At 36.0% G+C, this 20,871-nt stretch overlaps 1 protein-coding gene across 4 annotated transcripts in view; it reads left to right on the top strand.

The window, feature by feature from the left end:
• Positions 1 to 20,871, top strand: part of CSMD3 (CUB and Sushi multiple domains 3) — a 1,160,406-nt gene that overhangs the window by 494,461 nt on the left and 645,074 nt on the right. For all 4 annotated transcript variants that reach the window (XM_027574671.2, XM_027574666.2, XM_027574669.2 and 1 more), the window contains one exon: positions 15,426 to 15,550. In XM_027574671.2, the coding sequence (XP_027430472.2) occupies positions 15,426 to 15,550 (125 nt within the window). The remainder of the gene's footprint in view (positions 1 to 15,425; positions 15,551 to 20,871) is intronic.

Here is a 20,871-nt window from a genome sequence, read left to right as displayed (position 1 = left end):
CCCTTTATCATAACTCTGTATACGTGTCCACTGTCTGTGGCTGTGATTTTTAGATTTTCCTTAGCTTCAAACTTCCTACTCCAAGGGCAAAACTGTTTTAAACCCGTCACTAGTTCATACTCTTGGAACTCACATCGTGTGATATACTGAGGATAATCTGACCATGAGAGAATTTGGGATTCTTTAGAATATCTAAAATAATATGATTTTTTAAAAGATTTTATTTATTCATTTGAGGGAGAGATAGAACACGACCAGAGAGAGAGAGGCAGAGGGAGAGGGAGAAGCAGGCTCCCCGCTGAGCTGGGAGCCCGAGATGGGGCTCGATCCCAGGACCAGGAGATCATGACCTGAGCCAAAGGCAGACTCTTAACCATCTGAGCCGCTCAGGCACCCCTAAAATAATATGATTTTATCACTCTACATTTAACTTCTCAAATACAATTGATCACTTTAAGGTAGAAGTTCACTCACTCATTTCTGCTTGCACAAAAATCATTATATAGAGCTCTTCTCTGATTTGCAATTCAGAGAATCAGAGTGTGGTTTTCTGTATTTCTCTAGTTTTGTGCCTTGTGGTCATATAGAGCTAGTGAAAAGATGATAAAAACAGGACCACATCTTCCTTAAGACTCATGGGAATATTTATTGTATTAAGTAGCAGAGTAGCTAAAGTGCCAAAAATGTGATGTTAAATTTGCCTTACTTTATGACACTGCCTATGCAAGGCACATTTTATGGATATGCTTTCATGTGAGCTACAAAACAACCTGTGGTGGAAATGATTAGGAAACTTACCAACCTAACACCATAGCATTAAAGCTTTTTAGACCTTACTTTTGACACTAATTTTATTTTGCATTTTGGTTTTCAGGAATTATATTATCAGATTCTAATTTCTAATTGCATCAGCTACTTTCTTTTCTATGGGTGTAGCAACAAAACTGGTGCCATACCTATTATAGTTTTTCAATTAATACTATTTGAAAGTTCATTATTCTCAATTTTAACACTTGGTCTCATAAAACATTTTTATCACAGTACAACATTTTTTGTTTATATTTTTAAATAAATTTTATTTTGTCACTGAAGTGTGTGTATATTGTGATTTTTCTGAATAACCGAACCTTTTTTACTCCTAACCTTCACAAACACTATTTGCTAATTTATTCCTTATTTTTTTTGCCATCAAAGAATAGCATTTTCCTACTATGTGCCTTTCTTTTGCTTTATAACACAATTACAGATCTGTACGATACTTCACTTGTAAAAACACTGTGCCAATCCAGGATTAAACATTTATTAAAAATTCATGCTCAATCAAGAAACAATATTTGATCTAGTGAATGTTAAATACGAGATGTAAAAAAAAGAGAAAGAGAAAAAAGAAACAAAAAAGCAAACAGTGGCAAGGATTTATCTCCTATACGTCAGGTAAAAATAGAAAAGAAATAAATATCAAGATAAAAATAAGATTTTTAGTTGTTATCTTTTTCATAATTGTACTGAATTTTAAAACTTGGAAATCTTTTTAGGTACAAAATTTCCTTTCGAGGAGGAAATTTTTAAGAGTTCTGATAAGGTGATCACAGTTAATTTTGGAAGTTAAAGTAAAGGGTTCCATGATAATAATCATTATCCTTTTCTCTGAAGGTATAGAATTCAAACTCATTTTACTGGCTTTTCTTTTAGCTTAAGCAGCTATTTAATTAATGAAGGGCTGTTTTTTTTTGTTTTGTTTTGTTTTGTTTTGTTTTGAAGAGCTGTTATGTTCTTATATGAAAATCCACAGTAATGCACTCATCTAGTGGTCTTGTGTTTCTTTCTGAACAAACTATTTCTTTGGGATTGTTCATTTTCCCAGGATATTGTCCTTTTTGGAATTTCTCTATTCTATTGTGTTTCATAGAAGTATATGCATATATGAAATAAAACCATAAGAAGGATTTACTTCTAGTGATAGAATTTAGGCTGAAGTGAAATGAAGTATTGGAAGGTGGGGCAGATAGCAGCATCCCCTTCTCGGTTTGCTTTAAAGGTACACAGAAGTCCAAGTTTGGGGAGCTTGAGAATGTAGTATTTGGTTTCCATATTGATTGAGGTAGTGAGTGAATTTTAACATTGCACCATTGCACAAGCCAAGGTACCCAGGGACAGTATCCAAACTTATAACCCATAAAGCAAAGAAAGTAGCAGAGCAGGAGACTAAAATATGAAAGTGTCTGAATGCTGAATTGAAGTATCCTGACATTTGGCATAGAATTGATTCTGCTGATACTATCTCTGGAAAGGAATGGCATTAATGTTGTAAAGACAATGAAATAAATGAGCAATACATATAAAAAGACCATGGTGTTCTTTTCTCATTTGAAGGAAAGTTTTTATTAAAGTTAAATATCTTTTAAGATATCTGAAAAAAATTATCAATATATTTTAGAATCAGAAACAATATATTTTGAAAATCAGGTAATTTACCATCACCTTAGAATAAATTGCATGAATATGTATATAATTTCTACAACTTTATAATAAGTGAGTTAATGCTATCACTTTTGCTTCCAGCTTAAGGTAGACAGACTGAATATTCAAGAGAGAAAGAATAACCAGTGGTACAAAGGAGGGACATTACTGAATCCAAAACCAGGTGGAGAAATAGCCTTTACAAAAGGAAATGCAATTGCTCTGTTTTTACAGTAAGGAAGGACAAGAGAATGAATATGAATAAGAAAAGACTAGGAATTTTGGAATTAGATTAAAAATATGTTAACGGTGTAGAGCTTAAAATAATTTTTACTTTTTTCCTAATCTTTTATTATCAGAATATTCTATGACAATCATAAATCACTTGTGTAATTTTAAAAGAGAAAAAAATCATAGTGTAATATTTTCTACTCCAAATCTCACTTTGGTAAGAATAACCTCAGGTTTTCTAATGTACAATTAATCATTTTTGAAATTATTAATTTAAATACATTTAGAGAATCATTTGATTTTCAAAGATATTAAACATATTATTGAGATCATTTTGATGATAGTTATTTTCTGCATGTTTAGTATTTTAACTTTTTTTCTTCAGAAATGATTTGCAGATGCTTTAATTTTTATGTCAGCCTTCATACCTGGATAGTTTCTACTTGTACAGTGATAATTTTGTAAAATATACATCTGTTTTAGTGAGGAATTTCTCCATCTGTCAGGAAATTGTCTCGACCTTTACATTAACCAAAAAATAACTAAAAAAAAAGTAAATACATATTCACTCTTAATACAATGCTCTCCAGATTCCTTTGTCCCTCTTTTCTGACCCAATAACTGTCATTGGTCCTTCCACAACTCTGTATTTATTCATATTTATTTGTATAAATAAAATGATATTAGCTCTCTTGGGTTAGAATAGGAAAAAATTACATATTTTGAAAAAGTCACATCTTTTTTCACTGACCGCTTTGATATTTTAGTGTGTTTCTGCAATAGTAAGTATAATTTAAAAAAGATAATAGTGCAGGCACCTGGTAGCTCAGTCGGTTAAATGTCTGCCTTCAGCTCAGGTCATGATCCCAGCGTCCTAGGACTGAGTCCCACAGGTTCCCTGTTCAGTGAGGAGTGTGCTTCTCCCTCTCCTTCTGCCTCTCCCCCCCACTCGTGCTGTCTCTTTTAAATAAATAAAGTTATTAAAAAAATAAATAAAAAGATGATAGTGCTTAAACATGGGCCAATATAATCACGGTGAAGATCAACACTTGTTTTTCAAGCTATGTCATTGCATATCATATGCTTGATGATTCCATACTTTGAAATTAAAAATGTGTTCAATTGTTTATTTTGGAATGTTCTATCAGATTGAGTATCCTACCAACATAGAAATAGATATTTTTTATTATGTTATGTTAATCACCATACATTACATCATTAGTTTTTGATGTAGTGTTCCATGATTCATTGTTTGTGTATAGTACCCAGTGCTCCATGCAGTATGTGCCCTCTTTAATACCCATCACGAGGCTAACCCATCCCCCCACCCCCTCCCCTCTAGAACCCTCAGTTTGTTTCTCAGAGTCCATAGTCTCTCATGGTTCGTCTCCCCCTCCAATTTCCCCCCCTTCATTCTTCCCTTCTTGCTATCTTTTTTTTTTTAAACATAGAATGTATAAATTGTTTCAGAGGTACAGGTCTGTGATTCAACAGTCTTATACAATTCACAGTGCTCACCATAGCACATACCCTCCCCAATGTCTATCACCCAGCCACCCCATCCTTCCCTCCCCCCACTATTTTTAATGAAACTTAGCTGTAAATTTTTTTTAAGATTGACTCAAATATTAAAACAGTTCATAAAATGAAAACACAGTACATTTGTTCAAGATATCCATTTTCTAGATATTATTGAGCCTGGATTCTTCTGAAAAGACCTCCTATTCCATTGATTTCTGCCCTCTCTGTGTTATTTTATACATTTTTAGTTTTTTCTTCTGGAGTCCGTTCAAGTGTAGCTGTGATCCAAAATGGAGGTATTTGCAGGTGCCCAGACTCTTTCCTTTGATAGTGGGGAAGAAATTAACAGCTTTCACAGTTACTTCCATAATTGAAGGGAATAATTGAGTGCTCAATATGTGTTAGTAACTATGTACCTTATAGATGATATTTCATTACATGATCCCAACAGATGAGGAAGCTGAGGCTTTCAGACATTTTTATAGTCTCAAAGCCATAAAACTGGGAAAAAGTTAGGATTTGAAATTTCTTTGAGACTCTTTATCTTAAGATAAACTATTGGCCACAGCTCTACACTACTTTCCCCATTGTATTAACTGGTATTGTTAATCTTTGAGTGCATAAGGGAGTGGGTAGAAACTTTAGGGACCATCACTGGTCATTTTTGGTATAGTAGCAGAGCACCTACATGTTTATTATTACAAAATGCCTGTCTCCAAGCTGTGTATTAGTTTGCTATAATCAAAAGAAACAAGCTCAAACACTTCCTACCCTGGTCTCCTTCATTTGTTTTGTTCTAATCACATTACTTTCCTCACTGTTTCTGGAACACACACAGCAAATGGGTCACATAGTAGCAGATGAGTGCATGTGGGCTATAAGCAATTTAAATAACCTTCAGAGAGTATCTTACCCAAGAATAATTTGTCCAATTATAGGGATAAGATATCTCTGGAATAAGGCATTTTAGATCATCTATTTGCATTATTAAAGATATATATTTATTTTTATTATACATATATAGTAAAGATATTCAGCCTCTCAAAAATATATATATACTTAATAAATCGGTACATAATAAGATATGTTTGACAGGTTGGAAAACAAAATAAGCAAGTGCCTGGAGTCTTTTTAGTAGGATGAGAAATGCAATGAGTAGACAAATACACAGTGCATCAGATAGTGTATAGGAAATAACATGGAAAAAGCTTATGGATTAGGAGGAGTTGTTTTATAGATAATAGCCAAAGAGGACCTTATGGATGGAAGCGTTTTTCAGACTAACATAAGAATAAACATAAAGACCCTGAGGCCAGCGCATGTTTAATATTTTCAAGCCAGAGTAAGGAAGCTAGTGTAACCAAATAATAGAGATTGAGGAAGAAAGTGGTGGGAAATGAGATCTAAAAATTAGCACAGGCAGATCACATAGGCCATTGTCAGGGCACTGCCTTTATCTCAGTGAATTAGGGAAGCATTAGAAGATTTGACACAGAACAAAGGCATAATTTGAGCAATCTTCTAAAATAATTGCTACAGATGCTATTTAAGGATAGATTACAGAAAAGCAGCAACACAGCAAAAGGACCATAGGGAACAACATAGATGAGAAATTATGGTGGCTTGGATCAAGGTGTAACACTGTAGGGGTGAGAAATATTAGGTTCTTGATTTTGAAAGTGTTCATAACAGGATTTGCTCAATGAGGTGGATGTAAAAAGTAAAAGAGAAAGATGAGGCAAGAATGACTCCCAAGGTTTTTGGTCTTCAACCAGAAGGATAGAGCTTTTATTGACTAAGATGAGGAAGTAAAAAAGGGCAAATAATTTGCCATTAGTTAAACTTGTAAGGCTGCTCAGGCTATAGAGCAGTCTAAATAAATCTTGGGGTCATGAAGAAGTTCAAGAAGACCCTAATCTTTTATTCCTTGGTTGTATGGGTGTTTACACTTTTCTGAGTGTGTTTTATATTTAAAGATAGCCACTTTTAAAAATGTGAGTATAGGCTGACACACAGTGTTACATTAGTTCAGTGTATAACACAGTGGTACAACTTCTCTAGTGTAGCTACTATCTGTCACCATACAATACTAATACAAGCCTATATCTTGCACTCCCTTCACCCATTTTTTTCCTTTTTTTAAATTTAAATTCAATTAGCTAACATATAGGACATCATTAGTTTCAGATGCAGAGTTCAATAATTCATCAGTTGCGTATAACACCCAGTGCTCATCACATCACGTGCCCTCCTTAATGCCCATCACCCAGTTACCCCATCCTCCCACTCATCTTCCCTCCAGCAACCCTAGTTTGTTTCCTATAGTTAAGAGTCTCTCATGGTTTTTCTCCCTCTCTGATGACATCCCATTCAGTTTTCCTCCCTTCCCCTATGATCCTCTGTGCTGTTTTTTTGTTCCTCATATGAATGAAAGCATATGATAATTGTCTTTCTCTGATTGACTTATTTCGCTCAGCCTAATATCCACCAATTCCATCCATGTCGATATAAATGGTAGGTATTCATCCTTTCTGATGGCTGAGTAATGTTCCATTGTATATATGAACCACATTGTCTTTATCCATTAATCTGTTGATGGACATCTCGGCTCTTTCCACAGTTAGGCTATTGTGGACATTACTATTGTAAACAGTGGGGTGCAGGTGCCCCTTCGTTTCACTACATCTGTATCTTTGGGGTAAATACCAAGTACGGTAATTGCTGGGTCATAGGGTAGCTCTATTTTGAACTTCTTGGGGAACCTCCATACTGTTTTCCAGAGTGGTTGCACCAGTTTGCATTCCCACCAACAGTGTAAGAGGGTTCCCCTTTCTTCGCATCCTAGCCAACATTTGTCATTTCCTGACTTGTCAATTTTAGCCATTCTGACTGGTGTGAGGCAGTATCTCATGTCTTCTGCCCATTTCTTGACTGGATTATTTGTTCTTTGGGTGTTGAGTTGGGTAAGTTCTTTATACATCTTGAATACTAGCCCATTATCTGATAGTCGTTTGCAAATATCTTCTCCCATTCCATAGGTTGCCTTTTAGTTTTGTTGGCTCTTTCCTTTGCTGTGAATAGGTTTTACCTTTTTTAAAATTTTTATTTTATTATGTTAATCACCACACATTACATCATTAGCTTTTTATCTTGATGAAGTCCCAACAGTTCATTTTGCTTTTATTTCCCTTGCATTTGGAGACATGTCTAGCAAGAAGTTGCTGCAGCCAAGGTCTAAGAGGTTGCTCCCTGTGTTTTCCCCTAGGATTTTGATGGATTCTTTTTTTTAAAATTTTTATTGTTATGTTAATCACCATACATTACATCATTAGTTTTTGATGGATTTTGATGGATTCTTATCTCACATTTAGGTCTTTCATCCATTTTGAGTTTATCTTTGAGTCTGGTGTAAGAAAATGATCCAGTTTCATTTTTCTACACATGGCTGTCCAATTTTCCCAACACCATTTATTGAAGAAGCTGTCATTTTTTCCATTGGATATTCTTTCCTGCTTTGTTGAAGATTAGTTGACCATAGAGATGAGGGTCGATTTCTGGGCTCTCTATTCTGTTCTCTTGATGTATGTGTCTGTTTTGTGCCAGTACCATACTGTCTTGATGATTACAGCTTTGTAATATAACTTGAAATCCAGCATTCTGGTGCCACCAGCTATAGTTTTTTCAAGATTGCTTTGGCTATTCAGGACCTTTTCTGGTTCCATACAAATTTAGGATGATTTGTTCCATCTCTGTGAAAAACGTCAATGGTATTTTGATAGGTATTGCATTGAATGTGTAATTTGCTCTGTGTAGCATAGACATTTCAACAATATTTATTTTTCCAATCCATGAGCATGGAACATTTTTCCATTTCTTTGTGTCTTCCTCAATTTCTTTCATAAGTGTTCTGTACTTTTAGAGTACAGATCCTTTATCTCTGTGGTTCGGTTTATTCCTAGGTATCTTATGATTTTTTTGGTGCAATTGTAAATGGAATCAATTCCTTACTTTCTCTTTCTTCTGTCTCATTGTTAGTATATAGAAATGCCATTGATTTCCATTGATTGATTGGTGCCATAAATTCCATTGATTTTATATCAATATCCTGTATGAGTTCTAGCAATTTTGGTAGGAGTCTTTTGGGTTTTCCACATGAACTATCATGTCACCTGTGAAGAGTGAGAGTTTGACTTCTTCTTTGCCAATTTGAATGACTTTTATTTCTTTTGGTTGTCTGATTACTGATCCTAGGACTTCTAGTACTATGTTCAACAACAGTGGTGAGAATGGTCATGCCTGTCATGTCCCTGACCTTAGGGGAAAAGAGCTCAGTTTTTCCCCATTCAGAATGATATTCGCTGTGTTTTTTTTCATATATGGCTTTTATGATATTGAGGTATGTACCCTCTATTCCTATACTCTGAAGAGTTTTGATCAAGAAAGGATGCTCTATTCCTAAAATGTGCAGAATTTCAATCAAGAAAGGATGCTGTAGGGCGCCTGGGTGGCTCAGATGGTTAAACGTCTGCCTTCGGCTCAGGTCATGATCCCAGGGTCCTGGGATCAAGTCCCTCATCGGGCTCCCTGCTAGGAGGGGAGCCTGCTTCTCCCTCTGCCTCTGCTTCTATCTCTCTGACTTTCATGAATAAATAAATAAAACATTAAAAAAAAGAAAGGATACTGTATTTTGTCAAATGCTTTTTCTGCATCAATTGAGAGGATCATATGATTCTTGCCCTTTCTTTTATTAATGTGATGTATCACATTGGTTGATTTGCGTATGTTGAACCACACTTGCAGCCCAGGAGTAAATCCCACTTGGTCCTGGTAAATAATCCATTTAATGTACTGTTGGATCCTATTGGCTAATATCTTGGTGAGAATTTTGGCATCCATGTTCATCAGGAATATTGGTCTGTAATTCTCCTTTTCGGTGGGGTCTTTGGTTTTGGGATCAAGGTAATTCTGGCTTCATAGAATGAGTTTGGAAGTTTTCCTGCCATTTCTATTTTTTGAAACAGATTCAGAAGACTATGTATTAGTTCTTCTTTAAATGTTTAGTAGAATTCCCCTGGGAAACCATCTGACCCTGGACTCTTTGTTGGGAGATTTTTGATTACTGCTTCAATTTCCTTCCTGGTTATGGGTCTGTTCAAGTTTTTTATTTCTTCCTGTTTCAGTTTTGGTAGTCTGTAAGTTTCTAGGAATGCATCCATTTCTTCCAGATTGCCTAATTTATTGGCATATAGTTGCTCATAATATGTTTTTTTTTTAAGATTTTATTTATTTATTTGACAGAGAGAGACACAGCGCGAGAGAGGGAACACAAGCAGGGGGAATGGGAGAGGGAGAAGCTGGCTTCCCACTGAGCAGGGAGCCTGATGCAGGGCTCGATCCCAGGACCCAGGGATCATGACCTGAGCCGAAGGCGGATGCTTAACGACTGAGCCACCCAGGCGTCCCTCATAATATGTTCTTAAAAGTGATTGTATTTCCTTGGTGTTGGTCGTGATCTCCCCTCTTTCATTCATGATTTTATTAATTTCGGTCCTTTCTTTTTTCTTTTTGATAAGTCTGGCTAGGGGTTTATCAATCTTGTTAATTCTTTCAAAGAACCAGCTTCTAGTTTCATTGATCTGTTCTACTATTCTTTTGGTTTCTATTTCATTAGTTTCTGCTCTAATCTCTATTATTTCTCTTCTCCTGCTTGGTGTAAGCTTTATTTGCTCTTCTTTCTCCAGCTCCTTTAGGTGTAAAGTTAGCTTGTGTATTTGAGACTTTTCTAATTTTTTGAGAAAGGCTTGTATTGCAATGTACTTCCCTCTTAGGACCGCTTTTGCTGCATTCCAAAGGTTTTGAACAATTGTGTTTTCATTTTCATTTGTTTCCATGAGTTCTTTTTTTTAATTCTTCTTTAATTTCCTGGTTGACTCATTCAACCTTTAGTAGGATACCCTTTAACCTCAAAGTGTTTGAGTTCCTTCCAAATTTCCTCTTGTGATTGAGTTCCAGTGTCAAAGCATTGTGGCCTGAAAATATGTAGGGAATGATCCCAAACTTCTAATATCAGTTGAGACCTGATTTGTGACCCAGTATGTGAACTATTCTGGAGAATGTTCTACGTTCACTTGTGAATAATGTGTATTCTGTTGCTTTAGGATAGAATGCTCTGTATCTATCTGTGAAGTCCCTCTGGTCCTGTGTGTCATTCAAAGCCCTTGTTTCCTAATTGATCTTCTGCTTAGATGATCTGTCCATTGCTGTGAGTAGGGTGTTGAAGTTCCCTACTATTATTGTATTATTATCAATGTGTTTCTTTAATTTTGTTATTAATTGGTTTATTTAATTGGCTGCTCCCAATTTAGGAGAATAAACATTTATAATTGTTAAATCTTCTTGTTGGATAGACTCTTTAACTATGATATAATGTCCCTCTTCATTCCTTACTACAGCCTTTGGTTTAAAATATAATTTGTCTGTAGGGGCGCCTGAGTGGCTCAGTCAATTAAGCGACTGCCTCCGGCTCAGGTCATGATCCTGGAGTCCCGGGATCGAGTCCCGCATCGGACTCCCTGCTCGGCAGGGAGTCTGCTCCTCCCTCGGACCCTCCCCCATCTCATGCTTTCTATCTCATTCTCTCTCTCAAATAAATAAATAAAATCTTAAAAAAAATTTTTTAAATATAATTTGTCTGCAATAAAGATTGCCACCCCAGCTTTCTTTTGATGTCCATTAGCATGATAAATAGTTCTCCACCCTCTCACCTTTAATCTGGATGTGTCTTTGGGTCTAAAATGAGTCTCTTGTAGACAGCATATGGATGGGTCTTGCTTTTTTATCTAGTCTGATACCCTGCATCTTTTGATTGGAGCATTTAGCCCATTTACATTCAGAGCAACTATTGAAATATATGAATTTAGTGCCTTTGCATTACCTGTAACATCCCTGTTTCTATATAGTCTCTCTGTTTCTTTCTGGTCTATGTAACTTTTGGGCTCTCCCTTCACTTACAGGATCCCCTTTAATATTTCTTTCTTGGTTGGTTAAGTGATCACAAATTCTTTTATTTTCTGTTTGTCCTGGGAGCTCTTTATCTCTCCTTCCATTCTGAATGACAGCCTTACTGGATAAAGTATTCTTGGCTGCATGTTTTTCTCATTAATATCCTGAATATATCATACCAGCCCTTTCTGGCCTGGCAGGTCTCTGTGGATAGGTCTGCTGCCACTCCAGTGTTCCTACCCTCGTACACTAAGGACCTCTTGTCTCAAGCAGCTTTTAGGATTTTCTCTTTATCTCTGAAATTTTCAAGCTTCATTAAGTGTCAGGGTATTGATCTATTTTTATTGATTTTGAGGGGAGTTCTCTGTACCTCCTGGACTTGAATGACTGTTTCCATCCTCAGATTAGAGAAGTTCTCCTCTGATTTGCTCAATATACCTTATGTCTCTCACTTTCTCCCTCCCTCTCTTTCTTCTTCCTCTGGGACCACAGTAATTCTAATATTGTTTTGCTTTATGGTGTTGCTGATTTCTCGAAGCCTCCCCTCATGATCCATTAGTTGTTTTTCTCTCTTTTCCTCATCTTCCTTCCTTTCCATCATTTTGTCTTCTATGTCACTGACTCTTTCCTCTGCCTCATTTACCCTAGATACTAGAGCATCCATTTTAGACTACATCTCAGTTAAAGCACTTTTAATTTCAGCCTGATTAGATTTTATTTCTGCACTAAGAGATTCTCTGGTGTCTTTTATGCTTTTTTCAAGCCCACCTAGTAACTTTATAATCCTTATTCTGAATTCAATTTCTGGTATTTTACTTATATCCATATCAATTAGATCTATGGCAGAGAGTATTATCTCTGGTTCTTTCTTTTGCTATGAATTTCTCCTTCTAGTCATTTTGTCCAGAGAAGAATAGATGAACAATAGATGAACATTTTATATCTATAAAATACAAATGTAAAAATTAAAATTAAAAAATAGACTTAAAAACATAGATTTGTTAAAATGAGAAGCGAGTTGAGAAGAAAAAAATGAAAAGAATTTTTAAGACTAAAGACTCATGAGAAAAAACTTCGATTTCTATATACTCTTTTCCTCTAGTGCAGGAGTTTTTCAGTTCTGAGCGATCCATGAACTTGGTATGTGACTGATGCTCCTGCTGATCTTCTGTGGGAGGGGCCTATTGCACTGATTCCCAGGTGACTTTGCTGGGGTGGAGTTACACCGCCCCTTGCTAGAGGGCCACGCTCAGTGTAGCTTCTTAGGTTTGCTCTATGTGGCGTTTGTTCCCTGAGGACTTTTTGTACCACTTTAGAAGATGAAAAAACAAAAAAAACAAAACAACAACAACAACAAAAATAAACAAAAATTGCAGTGCCCAGATTTCTAGCCCCTGAGCTGACTGATCTCGGCCCCCACTCTTCAGTGCAACGTCAGGGAAAAGCAGTCAAGCATCTTTGTGTGGCCAAACTCTGCAGACTCCTGCAATGCACACCTGCAGCAATAGTCCCAGGGGAGTTGGGGGGGGGGTGGTCTCACCGAAGTCTGTTGCTTTCTGGGCCCCTGCTCCGGGAGCAGTTGCCCAATCGTGGGGGCACCTGTACCACTCCTCCTGGGAGAAGGAGGAGGGTGACGCAGGGGTTTTGCTGCTTGTTGGGCCCCTGCTTGGGGAGTGGTCCCCGGATAGAGCCACTGTTTGTGGTTTATGGCAATACCACGCTGAGAGCCTACTCCTGGCCTCACTGATTGCAGCTGGCTTCCCTGCTCCAACGCCTGGGAACTCTGCCACACTCAGGCACCCCTGTTCTTTCTGTGACCCCGGGGATCCTGAGACGACACTGTCCCACCTAATGTTCTGCCCTTCTTTGCCACCTGAGCGCCTTTCAGGCAGGGATATCCCTCACAGGAACAGACCTCTAAAAGTTGTGATTTTGTGCTCCGCTGCTATATCACTTTCTAATAGCCAGCTTCCGAAGGCTCCCTCCCACTGAAGTTTATCTTCCCATAAATCCCCTCAAATTCACTTCTTCGCACCTCCTACCTTGCAAAAAGTGGTAGATTTTCTACTTGTAGAATTGCAGAGATTCTTTTCTTAGATCTCAGGTTGAATTCACAGGTGTTCAGAATGATTTGATAGATATCCAGCTGAATTTAAGGGACCAGATGAAACGAGGGTCCCCTCCTCTTCTGCCATTTTCTCTCCTCCTCTCCCCTTCACCTATTTTGTCCATCCTCCCACTTACCTGCTCTCTGGCATCCATCAGTTCTTTGTATTTCTATTTCTCATTCTGCTGTTTGTTTATTCATTTTTTTATATTCCACATATGAGTGAAATCATGGTATTTGTCTTTCCCTACCTGACTTATTTCACTTAGCGTAATACCCTCTAAGTCCATCCATGTTGTTGCAAATGGCACAGTCTCATCTTTTTATGGCTGTGTAATATTCCATTGTATATATACCACATCTTCCTTATCTATTTGTTTACAGATGGGCACTCAGGTTGCTTCCATATCTTGGCTACTGTAAATTATCCTGCATATAACTTTTTGAGTGAGTGCTTTTGTTTTCTTTGGGTAAATACTCAGTGGAATCACTGGATCACATGGTAATTCTATTTTTAATTTCTTGAGGAAACTCCATACGGTTTTCCACAGTGACTGTATCAGTTCATATTCCCACCTTTTTAAAAGGAAACAGTGAGGGAAAAAAATAAAATGCCTCCAGAGGAGAGTAGATTCTAATACCATACAGACTTTTTCCTATACTAAGCCTTTCTGTTCTTTGTCATGCCTAGTTCAGGTTTTTTGGTCATCTTTAGCCTAGATAAGAGGTTGGGCAGCTTTTTCTATAGAGATAATAAATATTTCATAGTTTGTAAACCAAAAATCTCCATTGCAACTACTCAACTCTGACATTGTAGCATGAAAACAGCAATAGATACTATATAAATGAAAATGCACCTGTGTTCTAATAAAACTTCATTTATGCACATTGAAATCTGAATGGAGTACAATTTTTACATTTCATAAAATATTATTTTTCAAATTTTTGAAAGTATAAACAACTTTTTAACATGTTGGGCTATACGAAAACAGGCCATGGACCTGATTTGTCCTCAGGACATAGTGTACCGATCATTGGCCTACACTATTGGAATTATTTTCTTACCCACCCCTATTATCTAAAAATCTACATGTTAAACTGCACTGTATACTGTTCCAGGTGTACGTTCTTACAATACAAATGTGACCATGTAATCTGTCTCCATGACAAGCTCAGCTTTCTAAACAGGAGCTCTTCAGACAGAGGCTGGGTGAGAGGGTGCAGGCAGTACCCTCAGGCAGAGGGGACAGGAACAGTGCAGACAGAAAGCAGCATGGCATGTACAGAAACTGTCAGCTGCTAGAGGTACAGTTCACATGTGGCACTGTGTTAGGCATGAGGTGGAGAAGTTGGCCAGACTTATTGCTGGAATGCTTTTCATGCTATATAAAGGAAATTGGACTTTATTTTTTTTCTGGTGAGTTGTTCTTCAAGGATTTTAAGAAAGAAAATGCATGGTCAGGTTTCTGTTTTGTTTTGTTTTTCTTTTTGTTTCAGCAGACATCCATTACCCTTAGAAATTAGGGTTCTAAGAAACAATCATTTTAAGTAACTTCACTTTCAGCGGAAAAGGAAGCAGAATTGCAGTAGGTTAAGTAATAAATGATGGGTGAATTTTATGTGAAAGACAATCAACATAATTTTGCAGCCCTAAATATTGATTGATTGATTGATTGATGTGAAATATTCATCCAAATAAATGCACATAAAAATACCTGCTGGAAAAGTACTGCAATGAATATAAGTGCTGAGACTCAAATCAGGAAGACTGCTTTTTGCTTCCTGTTTACTACTTACTTAGGATTGGAGATTTAGTCAATTACTTAAACTTGGCTTCTACAACTAACAAGATAATTGAATTTGATGACAGCTTTCTATAGCACCTACCTACATCTGCATGTTATCGACTTACAATAGATTCATATGTTTATGACTTTCATATCTGTACAAGTTATATTTTCATATTTTGTTTTCCAAATAGAAAGATACTTTTTGCCACTATGGAACCTTTTGACGTATTGGATATTACCAGAAGTGGAGACTAATTGTTATGTTATATTTTTCTAATCCTGTTTATTTTTTTTAATCCTCTGTTCCCTTTTAGCCTTGGATCAACTGTGCAATTCTCTTGTGATGAAGATTATGTCCTACAAGGTGCTAAGAGCATCACCTGTCAACGGATAGCTGAAGTCTTTGCTGCTTGGAGTGATCACAGGCCTGTATGTAAAGGTAAAGAAAAACCTTTAAAATCAAAATGCTCTCTTAACATTTTAATCGTGTGAACTTTGTTCCATTGAGCATAAATTTCAAGTAAATCTTTGAGCTGTAATGCAGTCTTTAAGGAAATACTTAACCCATGTCCTTAGCAATATTGTTGAAAATCTCTGATATGTGAACTGCTGTATTAGGTTCCCGAAGAGTTCCCAATGTAATAATTATATAAATATGTAATACAAGGCACTGGTGACTCTCTGGCTTCCCATATTACCAGTAATTACAGATAAGATTTATTCTCATCACCTTTCTACAAATTAAACATTTCCATATAAAATAATAAAGCCCCTGTTTTCTAAACTTTACTAAGCTATATTTGAAAATGCCTCATTTGGCTTACTGGCACTTTTAATTGCTCCTTTGTTGTTGTTGTTATTTTATTTTATTTTTTTGAGAGAGAGAGAGAGAGAGAACATAAGCAGGGTGAAGGGCAGAGGTAGAGGCAGACTTCCTGCTGAGCAGGGAGCCCAATGTGAGACTCCATCCCAGAACTCCAGGATCATGACCTGAGCTGAAGGCAGATGCTTAACTGACTGGGCCACCCTGGCGCCTCTGTTGTTATTTTTAATAATGGCATCCCTGCGTATTTCAGTGTCTTAGTACTCAAAACTTCATTATCCCTTCTTCACCCTCAGGGAACATTTTCAGTGAGTCAACACACTCTATAGATTCCCCTCAGGTGTAATAAGGGTATTATCAGGGAAATAGAGAAGGGGCAGATTTGAGATTTACTATCAGGGGACAAAAAGAAAGTATCTGACAACTGGATATGGAAAAAGAAAGTGACAAGAAAGAATCAAAGATGATGCTCAAAGATGAATCCATGAGATTAGAAAAGTCTTAGGCTGTTAATAAGTATGAAGAAACTGAAAAATGGAGTTGTATGGAAGATTATCCATTTACTGAAACATTGTCATCTTTGGTAACACTTTTAGACATTTCCTCTATGGCAGGCATACTGCTAACCACTGTCTTATTTAATCCTGAAAACAAACTGATTGAGACACTATTATCTCCATTTTTAGAAATGAAAAAGTAAGATGTTGGGGCGCCTGGGTGGCTCAGTTGGTTAAGCGACTGCCTTCGGCTCAGGTCATGATCCTGGAGTCCCGGGTTCGAGTCCCGCATCGGGCTCCCTGCTCAGCGGGGAGTCTGCTTCTCCCTCTGACCCTCTTCCCTCTCGTGCTCTCTCTCTCTCATTCTCTCTCTCTCAAATAAATAAATAAAATCTTTAAAAAAAAAGAAAAGAAAAAATAAGATGTAAAGAGAAATAGTCACGTTCCCAAGTTCAAATACTTGGAAAATGTATTTGTCCTTAAGTCCTCAAGGCTTAAGTCCTTAAGACTTCATTGAATGGGGAGAAAATCCAGATTTCAGAACATTAATGAGAAAATAGAAAATGATAAAATGGAAGCAACAGGTACCTTCCACTCACTTGGCAAGTCAACTCAGAGGAAGAAGAAGAGAGAATCTAGATGTTTCTCAGGTTCAAATAAAGTTTTTCTGTTACAGGTAGATGTGTACTCATGACCTATCTTGTTTTCAAAGGCTTTGAAAATGACATGTAATGCAATAAATTTAAAAAGAAATAGTGAAATGGGGATAACAAAATAAAGCAAAATAGTTCCATATTCCTAAACAAAAGTTCATATACAAGTTAGTAGACAACTTTAAAGAATATTAGACTTAATATGACAGCTGTCAAACAAACAAGGAAACCTGACCAGTTTACACACAAACCGTTGTCTATGAAATACAAGTATATACAATGACACAGAAAAAAAAAAAACAAAAAAAAACAAAACCTTTTCCAGGCTTTGAGGTCTGAAATGCCTTGTGTTGTTTTTAAAAAACTGAATGATAGGTATTGTGGGTGTAACTTTTATCAATGTTCCAGCAATGACTAGAACAGTAAACTGTATAAAGTTGATTTTTTTATGATGTCCTCCACTCAAGACAAATTATAGTTATAAAGGACAACGTAGTGAAAATCGTCGTTTCAAGTGGTGTGATCCACGTATCCTGCTTCAATTTTTCATAAATTAGATGTGTGCGCTTTTTGATGGCAAAAAAGCCTGGAAAAAATAGAGAGTATATTTAAGAAAAATGATTAATGTTAATTCAGAAACAAAACCTCACACAGGAAGAAAAGTTATAGCCAGATCATGGAAGTTAAGGTCTACATAAAGTAAGATTGAGACTATAAACCATCTTTTTTCATTCAAGACTCTCATTTCAATAAAAAGAATGAATCATATCTATTACGATTATAAATTGTTCAAAGGCAGAAATAACGTTACATTATTTTGTTATGTTTTACAAACCAGATAGCACAAGGGGCAGCTCTCTACTGGCTTCAGTCTCAGGAAATATTTGTTGAAAATTAATGTATGATTACTTTTCTTTGATTCCAAGATGCATGATGATATGTATCAACATATATATATATATATATATATATATATATATATATATATATATTAGCTGGGAGGCATAAAAACGTGCATGTTCAAGATTCATATGTTGATATTATTTCATCTAAATTTTACATTGTTTCTGCAGACACTAATCATTTATACATAACTTTATTCGTTCCTTGTATGCAGGCATATGTGGGTACGGTTTATAAAGTACATTTGGCTATTAGAAATTACTGGCTGTGGTGCTGGAAACAGTAATGGAAGGAACATGCTGAAATAGTAATTGAAGTTTTAAAATGACTATCCACAGTGAGTCTGAACAAAGAATAGTTTTCATGTCTCATGGGTGCTTGGACAGAATAAATAAGCTTTTTCCCAGACAGCAGCATAAATAACAGTATCAGTGCACTGCACCTTTGAGAGGTTATTAATATAGCTGCTGTCTATGTATTGCATGGTTGAGCAATCAAGAAATTCTGATTTTAAAGGGACTGAAAGTTCACACAAATAACAAATTATTAATTAAAATAAAAAGAGCAATTTAGAAATTAATATTAATGCATTTTACACAAACCCAAAGATTTTTATTCCCTAAACGGGGTATGTACACGAGATATTTGCCAGTTTACACTTATGGATACAATTATTCTTTTCTTGGAAATGCAGTAGATATCCAAAAGCTGAAGTTTATGCAAAGAAGCAGATTATGCACTTGAACAATGTGTAGAATGTTTATCTTAGATATTTGTGATGTTCGAAGAAACATCATTCATTGGAGAATTGATAATTTGTTGACTAGGAAGTATTTAAGAGAGCTAATATTTATAGATTAGACAAAATTTTTGACAAATGTTCAGTCAATATTTATTTGGATGGCCCAAATAACCAGTTTTTGTCTGTCAAGGCACAAGAGCATGAACCACTCATGAGAGTAATATAAGGGGTGACTAAAGGAGGATTAGAAAAGAAGACAAAAGAAAGACAAAATACTGTTAACAGGTAAAAATCAGGGAGTCACCTTTTAATTCCATTATTGAATTAATTATTCACTTATTTTTTATGCAATTATTAATGTAATTACTTATTTTGGATTCCACGAACATTAATGAACATCGGTAGGGATGCCAAATTAATACTATGTCAGATACACAGCATGTAATGGTTTTAATTATTTTGTATTACTTATAAGGCATAAACACAAAACTAGGTAATATATAGTAGACTATTTTGTTTACAAAAGAGGAACAATTCTCTGCAAAATTCAGATGAGGAAGATTATTTCCATGTTTGGAGATGGTCAGAACTTGAGATGGAGGAGCAGAACTTGGGAATTGTTTTGGATTTCAAACATAGGAAGTTGGAAAGCATTCCACATATAGAGGATATGTCATGAGTAAAATCACAAAGTGAATTGGCATATCTGAGGAACAAGGTGGGGGAGGATGGGCATTCCAGTTTGGTTAGGTATATATATGAAAGAATATAAAGTGAGGTAAGTTAGGAAGGGTTATGTTATATAACTCCTCCCTTGAGTTTTTTTGGAAGCACCCCAAATCCTTCATTCCTGTCATCACCATTCTATAGTGTATATACTACAACTGACTCATATATTTTTGCCTGGACTATAATTTATCATACGTATTGCTGACAGACTAATCCCATCAAAATCTCACATTTGTTATGTACCAATAATGTTCAAAGGCCCCATTTTATTTCTCAACTTCACACTGTAGGCCAGTAAAATGAGACAATCAAGAATGTGAACTCAGGTATCAGAGTATGTCAGTTCAAATCTTTGATCTTCTACGTAAGTAATAAACTCTCTTCATAATAATCAGATTTCTTATCTGTTAAAGAAAGTTCCAATACATTAGGACTTACTCCAAAGGGAGTTAAGAATTTGTATGAGGATGCAATGAGGTAATCCGTATAAAAGCACCAAGAATATGGGGGGAAACACAAACACTTAATGGATAGAATTGGTAGTGCTTTGGGAGTTGCCGCTCATAGTTAACTCATATGATTTCCAAAATTAACTATGATTTGTCTCCATCGAGGTATTTCTTTAATTCTCAACAGAAGTTTGTCCCAGCATCTCAATACTGAACAGAATCACTGTTCTAATTTTCATATACGTGTGACTTGTCCTGAATGAAAGCATACCTATTAACCATATTCTGCCCACTCACCTTGCAATGTCTTACTCACCTTTCACCTTCTCCAAAACTTCTCTCCCATTTCAATTATCCTTTATCCCCACTTCTTTAACCCTACTTCACATTTACTATCTTTACCACACAATTTAGTACTTAATTCTATTCTCTTTGGCAGTGATTCCCCACCATTTTATGCTCAATAGATTTATTTCTTCAACCAAAATCACCTTAGAAAGAACAAAATAATCAACACTTCTATAGTGCTGGAATTTTCATTGGATCTCTTTTGAATATTGCCAAGAAGAGGACAGTTAGCAATATGGTTTATCTATTACATTTGATTTTGAATCGAAGGATCACTGAACCTCAGTTCAATTCCTTTCTTCATATACAAAGGAAAAATACGTATCACAGTTTATTCGATAGATAATTGCTCTGGCCAAAGCTAAGGGCCATGACCCTCATTAACGAATATTTATTAAGGGCTTTGGGGGTCTTAAAGTTTTCAAACTTCTCTCACATATGTGTCAGGTTCCTACTCATATTTTACTTTTCTTCACAGGGTTTAGTCCAGTGACCATTATGCCTATATTTTTGTGCATATGATAGTTGCTAAATAAACATTTTGAACAAATATTATGGGGAGACTTATTAATTGTAACAAACAGTTTAAAAAGATAGTAATGTGCTGACTGTAACC

This window comes from Zalophus californianus, chromosome 4 (genome assembly GCF_009762305.2).
Source record: "Zalophus californianus isolate mZalCal1 chromosome 4, mZalCal1.pri.v2, whole genome shotgun sequence".
Lineage (NCBI taxonomy): Eukaryota > Metazoa > Chordata > Mammalia > Carnivora > Otariidae > Zalophus > Zalophus californianus.
This window is presented reverse-complemented; position numbering and strand designations above follow the sequence as displayed.